This window comes from Salvia miltiorrhiza, chromosome 2, assembly GCF_028751815.1.
Source record: "Salvia miltiorrhiza cultivar Shanhuang (shh) chromosome 2, IMPLAD_Smil_shh, whole genome shotgun sequence".
In the NCBI taxonomy this organism is placed as follows: domain Eukaryota; kingdom Viridiplantae; phylum Streptophyta; class Magnoliopsida; order Lamiales; family Lamiaceae; genus Salvia; species Salvia miltiorrhiza.
In genome coordinates, this window is record NC_080388.1 from 34,353,554 (window position 1) to 34,371,959 (window position 18,406).

The following is an 18,406-nucleotide window of genomic DNA, read 5'->3' on the forward strand; positions in this document are numbered from 1 at the left end:
ATTAAATTAGTAGTACAATATTTAAAATAATATTAATCTTACTCACTTTCGCCAATTAAATGTAGGTTGTGATAATAGAAATACATTTTTCTCTAAATATTCATTTGATGAAGTTTATAAAAAGTTGATGTGGGATTGAATATTTTAGAAAAAGAAAAAATATGTAAATTTGAAGTATGATATGATGTACGATTGATGTGTTGCATCTGCTGTTAATCGTATATCGATAATATTTACTCTCTTCGTTCCTCAAACATTTTCCTTTTTTTTTTGGTTTGTCCCCAAAACATCTTCCTAAAGTATTTTTGGAAACAATTTCACTAATTATTATTCTTACAATTTCACTTTTTGCGGGACTCGTTCTCCACTTTCACTAACTATTACTCTTACAATTTCACTTTTTGTGAAACTCATTCTCCACTTATCAAATACATAACTAACTTTTATTAAAACTCGCGCCATCCTCTCTTAGGAAGATGTTTGGGGGACGGAGGGAGCATTAAGTTTATTCAAATTCTTTAAATTTGACGGATAAGAAATAATTTAATTAAACATATGTCATCTGAGTATCATCTCATATGGACCTAATAAGACCTGATAATCATATGAAGCTCTAAAGACCGCATATGACATCTGAATGTCAAAATTTTGAAAACCATATTCTTTCGAGTTTGAAATACCATATCTGAATTTTGAGCATCATCTTGTTTGAAACTTAAAATACCATAATTGAGTTTTGAGCATTATCTTGTCTGAAGTTTGAAAGACCATAACTGACTTGTGAGCATTATCTTATCTAGAGTTTGAAAGATCATAATTGAGTCTTGATAATCTCGCATCTTACTTATGAGCATCATCTCTAAAACTTGAAAGACGAAAATTGAGTTACGAGCATCATCTCGTCTCAGACTTTATACAACATCATCAAATTTGAAATCATATTCAATCATATATATATATATATATATATATAGAGTTAATTATTTAAGTGAATACATCTATATATAAACGTATTATATATGTACATTTTAATTTGTGAGTATGATGTGATAAACTTAAACTAATATTATATAATAAAATAAAATACAAATATAAATATTTTAGATATGAAAATTGATTAAAAAATTAGAAAAAAATAAGAATTAATGAAAATTGAGGAAAATTAAAATAAAGTTATTATAGATTGGACATAGGCATGTATTTTATTTATTTATAACATTTAGTTGAAGAATATCTTTTCTAAAAAATGAATTGATATTTGAATTGATTGATTTTCGTGGATTAACTTATGATAATCAAATGGATATGTAGGATTCATAATTAAATGGATATATTGGATTTATCTAATAACTGTATACGATTATTTAAAAAATACAGACTTTATCTAATAGAGAAGTTGTGCATTAAATATATGATTAAAATAAAGAGAAAGAGGACATCGTTCGAATAAGTTATACCATGTTAATAGGTTGATGTTAATTATTTATTTTAATATATTAGTGTCCATGTTAATAGGTTCGTTGAATTATCCTCATTTGTTTAGAGTTAATTTAAAATAAAGAGGAGTTGTGTTTAATATATATGTACGTTGAAACTTTTGTGATGTTAATCAAGAGGAGTTGTGCATTAAATATATGATTAAAATCAAGAGAAAGAGAACATCATAATAGATTCAAATAAGTTATACCCTGTTAATAGGTTGATAGATATTTGAGAATTGTGGGTGATTATACGATGCCACGTATTATACAATGGTTTCGATAATCAATTGGATATGTAGGATTTATAATTAAATAAATATGTTAGATTTATCTAATAGTTTTATACAATTATTTAATAGTACAGACTTTATCTATTAATTTATATGATTATTTAATAGTTTTTAAATGTAAAAATTGATTAGAAATGTATAAATAAGTAAGAATGAATAAGAATTGAGGAAAATGTGAATGAAGTGATTATACGGCGCCACATAGGATATGATTTATTTTGCTATAATGTAAAAATAGATTAGAAATGTATAAATAGATAATAATGAATGAGAATTGAGGAAAATTAGAATGAAATGATTATACGATGCCACGTAGGATAAGATTTATTTTGCTACTCCCTCCGTCCCACTGTATCTGAGACTCTTTCTATTTTGGGCGTCCCACTGTAAGTGAGACTATTTCCTTTTTGGTAAATTTTTTTCCCTTTAAACATCTTTTCACTCTTTCACCTACACACAAAATACACATTTCTTAATTCCCGTGCTAAAAAAAAAGTTCTCACTTACAGTGGGACGGAGGGAGTATTATATATAGATTTTATCGATTTGTTTAGAAACAATATTAATACTCTTGAATATTGAATATTGAATATTGATGAATCGTCAAAACTCTTGAATTTAATAATAATAATAATAATAATAATAATAATTATTATTATTATTATTATTATTATTATTATTATTATTATTATTATTATTATCCTTCAATTTTTTTATTATTTTGGAAAGATTGACCGCATTAAACGTATGATACACTTACTGACTTACACAACTCAGCAAGAAAATTGCAAATCTTGTGCTAAAGTTTCTCGTATATCACTGTAATTTTTTATCATTTGTCTGATATATAGCTAGTTAGTAATCACTAAATAAATATTACAACTATAATAAATTGACTGTGTGAAAAGATTCTTTGTCTGGTAAACCAACTGTGTATTAAGATGATTTAAATCAATAACATCCACGCACTTGTCCAACCGAGATTACAATTCGTGTTTCGAGAAATTTATTTGCCCAATAATTCATTGATTTTCTCGATTATAATAAAACCCCAATCCTAATACTCCAGCCACCAAAATTCTCAACCCCAAGTGACAACAAAATTAAATGCAGTTTAATTCATAACACAGTTTTCCTCTAATTAGTTAGTTAAAGATTTGAGTCATCGTAAAATAAGAAATCATTATTAATTCATTTAAAAAAAATTCTGAACGCCAACTGTTTGTTTTTTCACACACAATGAATGTAGTCCGCTAGATAAGATTCAACGTCTCGTTGTCTTGTCCATTGCTTCTCATTTCCCTCAGCTCTTTTCCAAAAACTTTCAAAAAAAGTCGTAATTTCGTGATTTTTTTGAAAAATAAACAATCCTGTGTGTGCAGAAAAATAAAAATCCAAACTCGAATGCTGTATTTTTTTGCTCCACTCAATTTTTTTTCCTGCTTATGCACAAAACAAAATGAATATGACTCGCAACCAGACTCTCCTCTTCTTTGAGAAACTCCCAAACTCCACAACCCATTAACATTTCGCATTTTCTTTGCCCTTCTTTTATTATCAAAGATTCAATTTTTATAGCATTGGAGACTTATTATTCTGCTAGGTGTGTGCGCGAGAAATGAGAAATTGCCCGAGGTTCTGAAGTGGGATATTGAACTTCTGGGAAAAAAGCTTTCTACTTTTTGCTAGTGATGATGTCGCTGACATGTAGTAATCTTGAGTTTGGTAGAACAAGATGGGATTTTGCGGCGTGCGGCTGCTCTTCCAATGCCTCTACCAATCGTGTAACCGCGAGAAATTGCGGAAAGGGGGTGCTCCAGAATGTGAATAGGCGTGGCGGAGCTCGCAGATTGAGGTGTTGCCGGCGCGACGCCGGCCGCTGCCGCGTCTTCTCCACGAAGACTCCAGAAGCTTTTCTCAATGGTAACTTGTGTTTTTGTAGCTTGCGAGATACTGTAGCAATGTTTTTTTGTTTATTTTGATGTGATTCTAGTTTGTGATAGCTAGATTGAATCTTGGATTTTGTGATAATTTCTTGACATTATTTATAGGGGTTGCTGCTGGGCCTCCTCCAGTTCTGGACTTGGCTGAAGAGGAAAAGGGCCTTCCTTCTATGTCCAATATGTTTGAAGTGGTTGCTGAAGATTTACTAACATTGAATAAGAATCTGCAGTCGGTGAGTTTCTTGAGTTGTATGAGCTAAGACATGAATTTGATGTTTGTTGCATTTAATTTGAGATGGGATATTGAAGGAGAGACACCATAGATGTTTATTAGTGTATGTTAGGTGGGAAGGATATTATGGCGAACTGATTCAACTTTTGAAAAATGAATTGATAATGATGGTTAGAAACTTGCTTTTCTTAGATGAATTGAGTGATCATCAAATGGAGGTGTTGTGGGAATCTTTGGTAAAATTTTTGGTGCGTGCTTCGGTCTTGATAAGGCTCTTTTGGCAGCTCAACGTGGTCCTGCCACAGTTTGAGACGAGGAATTATTTTGCGCGTACAAGAAATTACTTGTATATTCATCATTCAAGTTCAAGTTTGTTCTTGTAAATGATAATTCTGATCTATTAAGTTATATGAATCTGGCTGCTAAGAAGGTTTACTTTTGAGTGATGTAATGAATTGAAGTACCCAATATTATCATAGTTAATAGAGAAAATGCATTGGGTCAAAGATAAATTATTAATAGCAATGGTGAGGAGTGAGGACCTGAAAAAGACATTCAAAGTCGATTGGTTAATATTGGAAAAAGAAGCATCAACGATCTCAAATGGAGAGACCTTGTAGCTACTATGACTAGTTGGAATATGTCAATTTGGACAATAACTAGTTGGAATAGGTCAATTTACTTTTAGTGATGCACCTTTTCGAATTTGAATTGTTAACACTTGTTGGAGAATATGTAATTCACATGAACTGTGTTTAAGTTTGAGCACGTACCAAACTAACTTAGTGTTGAATATGATTTTTAGATTGTTGGTTCAGAAAACCCTGTTTTGATGTCTGCTGCTGAGCAAATCTTCGAAGCTGGTGGGAAAAGGATGCGACCAGCTTTAGTTTTTCTGGTTTCACGAGCCACTGCAGAAATTGCTGGTTTGAAGTAAGTTGTATAGGCTCTTTATCTTACTTCATTGGAGACTCAAGTTTTCCTACTTAACTCAATGTTGTCATGGTTCAGAGATCTCACCAAAGAACATAGAAGGTTGGCTGAGATCATTGAGATGATCCACACTGCAAGTCTGATTCATGATGATGTAATAGATGAAAGCGACATGCGGAGAGGTTAGCCCTCTTAAATTTCTCATATCATCCAACCTTTTTTGCTCTTTCACTTTTCATTGCATTTTCTCATTAGTCTTCTATATATGAAAGAATCATATATTCCGTTAATCATATTAGCAAAAAATAAATAGATGAAAGAAAGGAGAAATGCAAATTTTTTACCCTTTATCTCCACTTTTTGACTTCTGCCTTTGTACTTAAATTTTTTTTTATCTTTTGCTCCATCTCCTTCTACTTTTACTACTCTGTAATCTTGTTCTTTTTTTCTTCTTTTTTTTAACTTTTCTTCCTAACTTGAAGTATATAATACATCATTCATTCATGTTTAGACAAACTATAGCTGGAGAAAATGCACTCAGTTTCAGTATCCTCTTACCATTGGTTCAGTGCTTATATCCTTTAATTGCAGCCTCTTCAATACATTCATTGACAATAAAAGTGTCTAAAACTAATTAATCTGAGTTTGAAATGGAGAGGAAAGGAAGGTCGGGTGGTGGTGGTCGGAAAATGGGCACACGTGAGAATAAAAATGGAAATCTCTTATACTAGATGACTCATAAAATGTCAAATTGTTGGAATCAGAATTTGTAATCATGTGATTTTCTCTTACAAGTAACACAAAAAGAGAGCAGTTGCTGCACTAGCATTTCTTATTTACTAATGCATTGCAGGAAAGGAAACCGTCCACCAATTATACGGCACAAGAGTGGCTGTTCTTGCTGGGGATTTCATGTTTGCTCAATCATCGTGGTACCTGGCAAATCTGGAAAATCTTGAAGTTATCAAGCTTATAAGCCAGGTGCGTGATACCTTCGCTCCTGACCTCTTGCCGATCATAAATAAAGTGGACAGTAAGGAATATAAACCTTTTTTTTTTGTTAAGAGCAAATTACTGAGTGCATTGGTGTTGCAGGTGATTAAAGATTTTGCTAGCGGTGAAATAAAACAGGCATCAAGTTTGTTCGACTGTGATGTTCACCTTGACGAATATCTAATCAAGAGCTACTACAAAACAGCCTCCTTGATTGCTGCTAGCACCAAGGGATCGGCCATTTTCAGTGGGGTCGACAATGGCATCAGTGAGAAGATGTATCAGTACGGTAAGAATTTGGGCCTCTCATTCCAAGTTGTTGATGACATATTGGATTTCACTCAGTCAGCAGAGCAGCTGGGAAAACCGGCTGGGAGCGACCTAGCAAAGGGAAACCTAACTGCTCCGGTCATATTTGCACTTGAGAAAGAGTCAAAACTGAGGGATATCATTGACACGGAATTCTGTGAGACGGGTTCTCTTGAGGAGGCCATTGAGATTGTCAAGAACAGCGGGGGGATTGATAGGGCTCGAGAGCTGGCAAGAGGAATGGCTGATCTAGCCATTGAGAATCTTCACTGCTTGCCTCCGAGTCCCTTTAGGCTATCGCTGGAACAGTTGGTGAACTATAATTTGGAACGGATAAAATGAAGACGTGTGTGTTCTTCAGGCATGCAGCAGCATGCCGTATACTTGATTCTTGATCGACACAGAATGTGGTTCTGCATGAAAGCAGCCATCAGAAAGCAGGTTTCTGTTGTATATTTATAGGTAATCTTGAACAATATTGGTGTAGCTATTGTTGCAATTATATCATTATTGTGGTCATTTTCGGACAATGGCCGATAGGAGAGTATCAACTTTGATTCTTGATGTATACATTTGTTCTTCATCAAATGGGTAACTAATAATAATAATATTAAGTAGGGCTTCTGTGTTTTTTTTTTTGCTTCACCAGTGTTGTATATACCCAAGTCTACTATGTTTTCCTCATTAATCTCTTTTAGAACACTTTCTTCTCCCTTTTTATACTTGGTGATCATGTGTTGTAGGAGAAGATTTTTTAGTTTTTCTTAGAATTTACTATTATGGATGAATGATTCCATGTTTTCCTCTTATCCTTTAACACAAATTATTACAAATAAAAACTTTTGATTAAGTAATTATACTATCAGCTATGTGTAGTGCCCTCTATGAGGCTATCAACTATCCCATTTAATATTTACAAGATTTAATAATTAGGAGGTGTTCATTCAGATTGGAATAATATAATCCCTTTCCCCCTAAAAAATTGTAATGTTATTACATTGAAATTAATTAGTGTGACTAACGATGGATTTAACTTTTATTTACATAAGCCCTAATAATTGAGCATTAGATATCGGGCCCAAGCCCAGCACCGAGAGAATTCTGCCTATTAATAAGAAGGTGGGATTAGGGTTTATTCTTCGACATTGCCTTTGAGAGAACAGGGCGCGCCGTTTAACTGTGGCGCTCATGTTCCGTTGACGGCATATACCGATTATCAGAGCCCTTTCCAGATCTCAACTGATGAATTCTCGTTTTCTTCTTTTGCTCTTGGAAAGCTCTCACATTTCTGTATTTTTCTTTTCAAATTCATCCTTTTTTTTGCACTTCAAATGAATTTTTGATCGGCCGATCCAATGGGCTCTCTGCGAAATTATAATGTGTGAATGCTCAATTTCACCCGGCCTAGATTGATGCTCAATTGAATTTGGGGGCAGCCTCAAGTATTTCACACGTTTTCTTCTCGTGCTGTAAATTCGTGGAAATGCCCTACAATTTTTGAAGCTCTGAAAATTTCGCCTTTTTTGAAACTTTGAAAGAAGCTTTTTAAGCTCCCATCCTTACTGAAGAATTGAAGAAAATCAATCAATGACGCGTTTGGATGTGCATTTGACAGAAATTAAAGAATATGTTCGAGCAGTTAGAACATCAGAGTAATTCTAAACAATTTGGACTGTCGATAAACCCTTCGGTTAATTCTTGTTTTCACTATATTTTTGAAACAAAGATTTGCTTGAATCTTGTTTTATTAATTGGTTATAACCTGTTTTTGTGATTTCAGTGAATCTGATCTAATTGCCGACAATATAACAAAATTATGTGAAGAAAATTATATAGATTTGTCCTTCAGAAAAAAGATTATGGTTTCGATTTATGCCAAAAATGAAAATGAGCTGCATCATCAGCATCAAGATTTAAAACGTTACACAATTTAAAGTTAGTAAAACATCAACAAATGCAGAGTTCAACAACAATGGCCTGCTAATAATAGGGGATGAGACCACCAAAATTTTGTTGAATTTAAAAATGTATAGAACGAAAACATTGAATTGAATGGTTACTAATAATAACTTGAAATGTGATTCAATAAAGAAACACAGCCTGCTACTGTTCATCTTCCTTCATCCTTCACTAGTTTCCGTTTACATATGGTGAGTTTCTACGCTTGTTCTAGCGAGAGGGAAACAAGGGGTTCGGGTTGTATCCGTGTTCCTCCCGCCGTCGCCACTTCCTCTTTCCTCAGTGGCAATAGCCATAGATGAGGCAAAATTTGGACTAAGGTTTCAGAAGTTCAGAGAAAAGTTGAGAGTGTGTGAAAAAGTAAAATGGGATTGGAGTTGAGGCAAAATTTGGCCTAAGGTTTCAGAAGTTTAGAGAAAAGTTGAGTGTGTGTGAAAAAGTAAAATGGGATTGGAGTTGGGTATTAATTCAGGTGATTAAGAAAAATAATAGAGTAATTAATTTTTTTAATAAAAGCTTTAAATTGTCTAATGTTTGCCATTGCGACTCCCCCACAATGGCAATAATTTTTTAAATCTAGAAATCTTGTTTTATATCCCAACTATTTGTTTAATATATGCAAGAGTTGGATTTTATTAGATTGAACATTTGGGGATTCCTAGTTTATCGTCTCGTCTGCGTCTAAAATTGTTCTGCCCTCTGGAAATATAGTACAATAAGAAGTGGGTGAATTATAGCTTATGCAAAATCAAAGGAGCACCATACTGTGGCTGCAGCGTCATGATCGGAAATGGTGCATGCTTGTAAGAAGACGACAATTCGAACCGGAAACTCTGCAGCATCACCGCCAACGCCATTTTCGCCTCCATCATCGCGAAGTTTTGGCCGATGCAGACGCGAGGGCCAGAGCTGAACGGCAAGAAGGCGAAGTTGATCTTAGCTGCACTCGAAATCCCTTGACCAAATCTCTCCGGTTTGAATTCGTTCACATCGTCACCCCATATCTCCGGATCGTGATGCATTAGCCCTATGAGTAGAGTTAACTCTGCCCCCACCGGCACTATCATGCTTCCCAGCTTCACCGTCTTCGTAGGCGCTCGGATGATCAACGGTGCCGGCGGATACATCCTCAGAACTTCCTGGAAAATCATAGTCACCTGGAAATACAGATTAGGTGAGCTAAAATAAAAAATTAAAATTAAAAAAAGTGTTATACCGTTTTAAGCTGGTTGAGGGCATCGAAAGTAGGTGGATTGTTTCCCAAAACATGCAAAACCTCCTCCCTCGCACGATCTTGCCAGTGTTGATGTTTGCTCAGCATCACCAACGTCCACACCAGCAAATTCGACGTGGTCTCGGATCCGGCGAAATAGAACAGCTTGCATTCCTCGATCACATCGTTGATGCTCATCCCCATCTTCTTCCCTCGTTGAATTTCTTTGACATTCGATTCCATTAATATGCCTAGTAAGTCATCATGGATGCTTTCTCCCCTCTCCGTTGCTCTCTCTCTTTGCGTGATGATGCCCTTCACCACGGACTCAATCTCTCTCGTCACAGCTCTCATTCTTCTGTTGCTTTTGGTGGGGAAGTGCCTGTTTTAATTGGTTTAAGAAAAAAAAAAAATATGATCAGTTGTGTTTGTATCTCGTATTTGATTTCATCAGCAAGCTCACCTCCATCCGGGGACGAAAGAGAACTGCAGCAGCTGCAAAACAAGCTTAACTTGCTCTTTCTGTAACTCAAATATCCTTCTTCCTTGCTCATGATCACTGCACCCGAACGCAGTCCGCGAAATCACATCACCCGATAAATCTTCGAGGTAAGGCCAAACGTCGATTTCCGCTTGCTTTCCATTTCTACAAACCAAGGCTCCCCATTTCTCTATCATCTCCGAACAACATATATACATTGCGGGTATCATCTTCTGCAACATTAATTAATTAAAGAAGAAATTTAATGTGTATACATATACTATTGCAGCTAGGTGTGATTTATTTTTACTTTCAGCTTGTCGATATGGAAAGCGGCGTTGATGATCTTTCTGTGCATAGCCCATTGCGCGTCTTCGAGAAACAGAAGTCCTCCCACGATCGTCTCCCCAATCGGATCGGGGCGTGGCTTCTGGAACACGCTAGGTTTCGTGAGGATCTCCTTCATCAGCTCCGGATCGGAGATGTTAATCCTCGGCGCAGCTCCAAACCATGTGAAGGAACGCGCTCCTTTCCCCACACCAAAAATAAACGAACGTGACATTGTGAATGTGAATGGAAGCAGATGAATCTTCATTGTTAGGGCTTACCGTATTTGTGAATGATTTGGGTGTAGAATGGAAGGATATGAGGCGGTATGGGGTCGGAGAGCTTCACCGCCTTGGGCTGCTCTGTTTTCATTACTGTGATCAACTGTTTCATGTCTCCGATCAGGAGTTTGTATGGGTTGCCGTTGAGACCTTGTTCCCGGAGAAGTTTCTCCAGCTTCCTCGGCCTCAGCCACGCCCATTTTAGTAATTTTACTGTGAGTAGTATACCTACTAGGATGAGTGTAGAGGTGATGACTGACCTAAGTTTTACTTCCATTTTTAATTTTTTATAACTATGATTGAGAATATATATAATGTGATCTTTTTGGTTTTATTCTTACTGGTATGAGAATCAATGGAGAAGGCGGATTTTACGGTGTTATTTCTTTGGGCAAGCATGCCGGCTGATTTCTGGCTTTGTTGTAGTTTTAAGACTGTCCTTTTCATGGAATGGAATGGGCTGATGATTCATTATTCTTGGCATTGGACACGACGAAGGTTCAAACACAAACTTTTCCTCCATAAAAATTATGAATAGCTATGGTTGTCGTATAAAGAAGCATTTGACACAATATTTATTCAAATAAGAAATTCATTTTTCAAAATGTTGCAATTACAATATGCTCAATTTATTTGGTGAAGTTCGTCCGATGTGTGTATATTAATAGTTAAACGGAATACTATTACCTCTGAAGCTTGGGAATTTTATAGTTACAACAATTTAAAAGGCGTTGTAGTTGTAACGTTTCGAAAGTTTTGAGTGAAAATTGTAAAATTGAGTACAAGATTGTGTTTCTTGCTATAATTGGGTAAATATTGTGTCATCTCATCTCTCCACATGTCGTTCTTATATAGTACATTTTCTATTTTTTTCCAATACAAACAAGATCTAATTTATAAAAATCTCAGAGCTTACTGTTTGTCTTTCAAATATATATCTAGTCTCTCACGATTTCATGGACATTATATGGAAGCAAGGTAAAGGTTACAAGAAAGGCCCTAGTAGTAACTATGTGGTTTTGTCTTAATCTTAAATTAATCAGATGTCCTATTCAATTTTATGTTAATCAAATTTCACGAGCTAGGTAGTATCAACAAAAAGCGATGAGATAAAAATACTTGTTTGTAATTGCAACCATATACAAATACTACACGCACAACTTGGTCAAAACATAAACGAGCTAGTGAGACTCATCAGCCAACATGGTTGCAAGTTTCCGTCTACATAGAAAATATATAAAACTTGGTTTAGGAATGAAGAGAGCGCAAAATCATTGGAGCGCCATGCTGCGGCTGCAAAGTTAAGAGTGAAAAAGGAGCGTGCACATAAGAGGGCGACAGTTGAAATGAGAAGCGGCGCAGAATCATCGCAAGAGCAACTTTTGCTTCCATCATGGCCATGTTCTGGCCGATGCAGGCGCGAGGCCCCGACCCGAATGGTATGAAGCCCGATTTCATCTTCGCCACATCGGGAATGCCTTTCTCAAACCTCTGCGGTTTGAACTCTCTCGCGTCTTCGCCCCAAATCTCCGGATCATAATGGACCTGCCCTATCAGCAGCGTCATATGCACCCCTTTCGGAATCGTCAGATCCCCCACTTTCACCGTCTCCGTCGGGCCCCTCGCCGTCAGAGGCAGCGGCGGATACATCCTCAGCGCCTCTTGCAGGATCATCGTAACCTATTTACCAAGAACCAAACGCAAAAAACATGGTTGATAATTAATTAACTCTTCATTTCTTTGGGGGTTAGTAATGATCGCGATGAAAGATATCTTACAGTTTTGAGATGATTCAAAGCCTCAAAAGCTGGTTCGGAGTTGGCCATGACTCGGTTCACCTCTTCCCTAGCTCGAGTTTGCCATTCGGGATGCATGCAGAGCAGCACCATCGTCCAGACCAGCAAACTCGAGGTTGTTTCTGAGCCGGCGAAATAGAACAGCTTGCATTCTTCCATCACATCTTCGATGCTCATACCGCCCTTCTTGTTCCCGCTTTCTTCAATGGATCTTGAACTCGACTCCATCAACAGACCTAACAAGTCATCAGCAGGGGCGGCCGCCTTCTGCCTCTCGTCGATCATGCCTCTCAGCAAGGATTGAACCTCTCTTGTTATTGCTCTCAATCTCCGGTTCACTTTCGTAGGCAAATATCTGTTATAACAAAATAGTTTGAGTTTACATGATTATTTAAGGCACTCTCATATCAACATAGTTTGGTGCATGTTTTCACCTCCATCCTGGGATGACTATCAACTGCAGCAATGGCAGAGAGATCTCAAGTTTCTCTTTTTGGAGCTGGAATATTCTAGTACCTTCTTCATGGCTGCCACCGAACGCTGTCCGTGAAATCACATCGCCCGTTAGATCTTCCAGGTATGACCAGACATCGATTTCACACCACCCTTTATCACTACCAGAAACCATGGCTTCCCACTTTTCTATCATCTTCGAACTAGGGATGGCAGTGGATCCTGGACCCGGTCCAGATCCGTGGATCCAGATCCGATTTGACGGATCTGGATCTCAATTTTTTGGATCCGCGGATCTGGATCCGGATCTGGATCTCATTTTCAAAAACGGATCTGGATCTGGATCTTGACATTTGAGATCCGGATCCGACCCAGATCCGACCCGTGGATCCGATTTAATTAAAAATATATTATTTATTTTTTATATTTATTTTATTAATAATATTAGATATATTAAAAAATAAAAAAAATAGAATTAACTTTTGAAAACCTAATTCTATCTCCTGAATCCTGATTCTCATCTTTCTCTCGGTTTCTCACTCCCCCGCCGCACCACCTCCATCTCTGCCATCCCTAGCGACTCACTCCCATCTCCCATCTCACCTCCATCGCCCCATCTCACCTCCATCGCCGAAAACAACGAGGGCACTGCAGCGAGGATCCTGCTGGAGTCGGCGTGCCTCACCTCCATCATCGCCGATCTCTGCTTCGCTCGCCCTCCCTGCTTCGCTCGCCGTCCCTGCCTCGCTCCCTGCTTCTCTCCCTCCATCGGCCGCCGTCACGCCGCTCTCGCTCGCCCGCCAGCAGCAGCGGCAGTGCAGCCTCCAGTTCCAGTTCGGCTCGCCGCACTCCATCGCCCGCCGTCGTTCCAGTTCGGCTCGCCGCACTCCACCGCCGTCGTCGCCTCTGTCACTTCAGTCCGGCTGGCCGCACTCCACCGCCGCCGTCGTTCAGCCATGAGTTTGTCTACCACAGGATGCTCTAAATCAAAGGTTAGATTTTGATTTTGAGCATGTTTATATTCGAAAATTATATTCTGATTTGAGCATGAGTTTGCTGTTTGCTTTTGTTTAACTGGATATCTCATATATTCTTGTTTAGTAGCCTAGAATAATTTGTCTTCTATAGTTCTATACGTATATTTTCTTCCCCTGTTAGAAAACTTGCAACGGATACTTTGTTAGTTTCATACACCATAAAGTTTTCACAAATATTACAATCTCTTCAGCTTTATATTCAATTCAAGTACAAAAAGCAAGAATGAAGCATTTTGCTTAGTTAATTTTTGTTCTGAAAAAGATCTGCTACAACTCCATTCAATTCCAATGATTCTCTCACTTTGTTGCTAAACTGACATAACTGGAGAATCAGGTTCTGTTTAATTCTAGGCCACAAGCAATTAATCATTCAAATCACTATATAGCTATAGTTCTAATAAATAAGATAGTAAAAAGCAACTTGCATTGCTAAAACCGCAGACAAATAATTAATAATTTAATACATATACCGTAATGATTCTCTCACTTTGCTGTTTGCTTTAAAATATTGTGAATATCTCCCACTTTTGTTTAACTGGATGAATTTTGTAAGGTTATCAGAGAGGAATATGCTTACATATTTTATGATTATGAAGTTAGAGATTTATGATTTGTTTTGTTTTTGTAGGAGAGTGAAAATAAGTTGAATGAAGAAGAGTTTGTTGAACAACTTGTGAATGTGATTGTGCTTGAAGATGATTCCACCAAGGCTAAAGCCGTTGAGACCACGGAAGTGAAAGTAGAAGATGGTAAAACGGCCAAAAAACTTACTTCTAAAGCTTGGGATCATTTCAAGATAATAATGGTGAATGGTGTTCAAAAAGCAAAATGCAACTACTGCACGGCTATATTGTCTTACAATGGTGCATCAGGAACTTCTCATCTACTTAAGCATGCAAATAATGAACTTTGGAAAGGAAAAGAAGTGAAAAAAATAATGAACTTTGGAAAGGAAAAGAAGTAGGTGGTGATGAGTGTGGCGATGAGGAGGATACTTATGCTCAAGCCAAGAGAACAAAGAAAAGAAAGGTGCATGTGAGGGGTGAAGTTGAACACTACTTAGATGATGATCCTATACCCGAGAATGATGCCTTTGACGTTCTTGATTGGTGGAAAAGGGATCAAATGTATCCTACTTTGCAGAAAATTGCCAAGGATATTCTTGCTATTCCCGTATCTTCAGTGGCCTCGGAAAGTGCTTTTAGCACGGGTGGGCGAGTTGTTAGTGCTCATCGTTCTCGACTTCACTCTCGAACCGTGGAGGCATTGATGTGTTTACAAAATTGGATGATTGATGATGTCAAAGGTTATATTTTATTTATTTTTATCTTACTTTACATTTCATTTGTCAATATTCCTTATTCATAATAATTTTCATTTTTTGGCTTAGGTGAATTGGATGACACAAGTGCTTGTTCCACAGTTAATGAAGATTATGATGAAGATGGAGAAGAACAAATTGATATTATTGATATGGTAATTAATTTACATATGTTTTAAACTTCTATTATTGAGATCATTTTGTTTTGCTCTAAATATTTTTTTCTTCATTTTTTTAGGATGTCGATGATGTTGAAAGTAGCTGTGCCATGGATGATGACTTTTATTCGTAGGAAATGTAATTTGGATTGGGGAAGACTTGTTATCGTAGACTCATGCATTGAGATTTGTTTAGTTTGATATTTTGATGACTTGATTTTCATGATGGATATTAAATGTATTTATTTTCATGGATATTGTGAATTTATTTTTGAATTTAATTTGAAAACACTAGATCCATGGATCTGGACCCGTGGATCCGCGGATCTGACGGATCTGGATCTGGATCCAAAATTTTCAGATCCGCGGATCTGGATCCGGATCTGGATCTGGTATATGAAAACGGATCTGGATCTGGTATTGGCCAGACCCGGTCCAGATCCGGCCCGTTGCCATCCCTACTTCGAACAGCTCAAAACCATTGCGGGCACCATGCTCTGCATCAAGAAACGAAATGATTCTTTGTTAAGTTTACTAATACTACTGATCATAGTGAAATGAGTATATACATATATGTTCAATCAGTTACCTTCAACTTGTCGAGATGGAAAGCAGGATTGACAATCTTCCTGTGCTTAGCCCATTTTTCGCCCTCCAAAACTACGAGGCCGCCTGTAAGAATCTTTCCCATCTCTGGAAGGGGCTTCTGATATACACCAGGATTCCTTAGAATCTCCCTTATGAGCTCCGGATCAGTAACATTTAGTCGTGGCCACGGACCAAACCATAGGAAAGAATTCGGACCTGATGTATCAACTCGTTACAAGTAGAGCAACAAAAGAATATCCAAGAAGGAAAGGAAACAAGTATTTATATATATACTTACCGTACTTATCAAGGATGGTGTGAAAGTATCCGAAGACATGAGGCAAAATATCATCAGACAATTGGATTGATCTCAGCTGTTGTGCTTTCATGGCCTTGGCGTAATCTCTTGTGTCTCCAAGAATAGGCCGGTAAGGGTTCCCGTCGAGACCTTGATTCCTCAGAAGCTTTTCGAGCTTTCTTGGCCTAATCCAGAGAAGATTTAGTAAATTCACTGCGCATGCTATGGATGCAGCTACGACAACAGAGGTGAGAACGAGGCCTAGAGTTGTATTCATTTTTTTTTTTTTCAGGCAAAAGATGAACTCAGACTGCGCAAGATTATGGCTATATATTCAGGATGGTGAGAGCTATGAAATTTAGCAAGTTTGCTTAAATATTGTGTGCAACTTTGACCTGTTTATCAACTTGGACAAGTCGACCTTTCTCTGAAAATTCAACCTCCTTTTGATGAATCATGAATGTGATTCACGTACGGCGCTATACTGGACTATTCCAGAGTGGTTATTTATGAAAATTCAACCTCCTCCTGCTCAAGAAAAGAAAATTCAACGTTGCTCAAGTCTTTTTTTGTTTTCCAGTTTCATCCAGAATTACTATACCTCTTATTTTGATTCAAATGTAAGTCAAAAGAAAGTGAAAAGAAAATGTTTCTATTTTTTTTTTTGACTTTAGGGAAGGGGGAGAGGCGGGGTTTAATTGAACCCTGGAACTCACTGTTCGTATACAGGAGTTCGCACCGCTTTGTGTCTTTTTGGGGACATAAAATGTTTCTAATTAGAGTTGATCTTTATTGCACTTTTTGTAGAGGTTTTACTCTATAAACTAATAAAATCACTTAAAAATAATACTCAATAAAGAGATTCCTTTATAAATACTAGCAGAGATGACGTGCATTTGCACGTAAAAATAAATTATTATAATAAATATTTTATATAAGTGTAAGTTTATATTTCATTTCATTTTATTGTAACATTTATCATTATTATGTTTTTTGAATCAATTATTGAATAATTTTTTTAAATTATAATATAATAAAACTAATAAAATTTTAAAATGCTCATCTAAATTTAATATAAAAAAAATTAATTAACTAAGTATCACCTAGTTTTGTTGTCATTAGAAAAAAAAAAAAAAAAAAAAGACGACCAAAAAGAAAAGAAGATAGATACGAAATTCATGTTTATTTTTTAGGTTTCATTTTTACATAATTAATTTTAATTACAAGAATTCTAGTAAAATTAAAGTTCTAATAAAAGTATTAAATAATTATTTTTTTAATTGTGATTCTAAATTATTAAGTTTACATAATTAAAAAAAAAAAAAAACTATCTCATGTGAATGAAGAGAATTAATTAATTAAGCATCACCTAATTTTGTTGTCGTTAGAAAAAAAAGACTATAAAGAAAAGAATAGAAAATTGATATGAAATTCATATTTATTTTCTAGGTTTTCATCTTTACACAGTTAATTAAACCAAGGGTGCTAGAATTATTAAATAAATAATTTGTGTTATTAATTTACGGAATGAAAAGAACTAATGTGGATTAATGGATACTAGTACTTAAATGATTATTAAAATATAAAATATAAACCATAATTAAAAAATTTCAATCCAATAAAAATTACAACCCGAATAGCCCAACACCCGAAATTAACCCGAAACCCTATAGGGTGTGTTCACTTGATTATATGAAAATTTTCTCATTAATTATTTGATTTTTAACTTCATTACTTTGCTTATGGAAATTAGTATAATAACATATTTTTTTTTGAAAGTTTGTGAAATGTATTTTGATTCAATATAAGAAAGTTATACTCACCATTTCACTTATTTGTATTTTTTTTTATAGATTACTTAATATAAATATTTTAGATGTAAAAATTAAAAATTGATACTTATTTAATAAAAATGTTCCATCTTTATATCTCTAAGACTTGCATATAAGTTATTATATAATTCGATGTTGAAATGTTATTTATATATGTGTGTATTTATTTATTACAAATATAATATTGTCAAGAGAAATATATTAGTTAATTTTTTTAAAATAAATTTTTGAGTCCTATGGGCTAGCCCGAAATCCGAATATTTAGGGTTAGAGTTAGAATTTTTTAATTTGATTTTTTTTTCAACCAGATTAACTTGCACCCGAATAATCCGTAATTCAATAGGATTAGCTCGAAATTCGATAAATTGGTCTGACTAACATCCCTGCTTATACATAATAAATTTTAAAAATCTTCGTTATATATGGTGTTAGGTCCGGAGGGTCTCGAATAGGTGTATGGGGGGGGGGGAATACACCTATA

At 35.9% G+C, this 18,406-nt stretch overlaps 3 protein-coding genes across 4 annotated transcripts; 1 reads left to right on the forward strand and 2 right to left on the reverse strand.

Moving 5' to 3' along the window:
• The first annotated feature begins 3,000 nt into the window (after positions 1 to 3,000).
• Positions 3,001 to 6,798, forward strand: LOC131012140 (solanesyl diphosphate synthase 2, chloroplastic-like). 2 transcript variants are annotated; one of them, XM_057940056.1, is made up of 6 exons: positions 3,001 to 3,694; positions 3,823 to 3,947; positions 4,752 to 4,879; positions 4,958 to 5,061; positions 5,733 to 5,860; positions 5,975 to 6,798. In XM_057940056.1, the coding sequence occupies exons 1-6, from the start codon at positions 3,463 to 3,465 to the stop codon at positions 6,521 to 6,523; spliced, it is 1,266 nt and encodes a 421-aa protein (XP_057796039.1). In that variant the 5' UTR covers positions 3,001 to 3,462; the 3' UTR covers positions 6,524 to 6,798. The 2 variants fall into 2 exon arrangements, with proteins under 2 accessions (XP_057796039.1, XP_057796038.1); XM_057940055.1 differs by having other exon boundaries at positions 3,063 to 3,694; positions 5,733 to 6,798.
• A 1,967-nt stretch (positions 6,799 to 8,765) lies between these two features.
• LOC131012141 (cytochrome P450 CYP72A219-like) lies at positions 8,766 to 10,734 on the reverse strand. The gene is made up of 5 exons (XM_057940058.1): positions 10,443 to 10,734; positions 10,145 to 10,362; positions 9,817 to 10,067; positions 9,357 to 9,735; positions 8,766 to 9,297 (listed from the first exon to the last, which is right to left on the reverse strand). The coding sequence occupies exons 1-5, from the start codon at positions 10,717 to 10,719 to the stop codon at positions 8,872 to 8,874; spliced, it is 1,551 nt and encodes a 516-aa protein (XP_057796041.1). The 5' UTR covers positions 10,720 to 10,734; the 3' UTR covers positions 8,766 to 8,871.
• Positions 10,735 to 11,565: 831 nt separating this feature from the next.
• LOC131012142 (cytochrome P450 CYP72A219-like) lies at positions 11,566 to 16,416 on the reverse strand. The gene is made up of 6 exons (XM_057940059.1): positions 16,094 to 16,416; positions 15,797 to 16,011; positions 15,670 to 15,704; positions 12,673 to 12,894; positions 12,221 to 12,593; positions 11,566 to 12,122 (listed from the first exon to the last, which is right to left on the reverse strand). The coding sequence occupies exons 1-6, from the start codon at positions 16,368 to 16,370 to the stop codon at positions 11,691 to 11,693; spliced, it is 1,554 nt and encodes a 517-aa protein (XP_057796042.1). The 5' UTR covers positions 16,371 to 16,416; the 3' UTR covers positions 11,566 to 11,690.
• Positions 16,417 to 18,406: the final 1,990 nt, after the last annotated feature.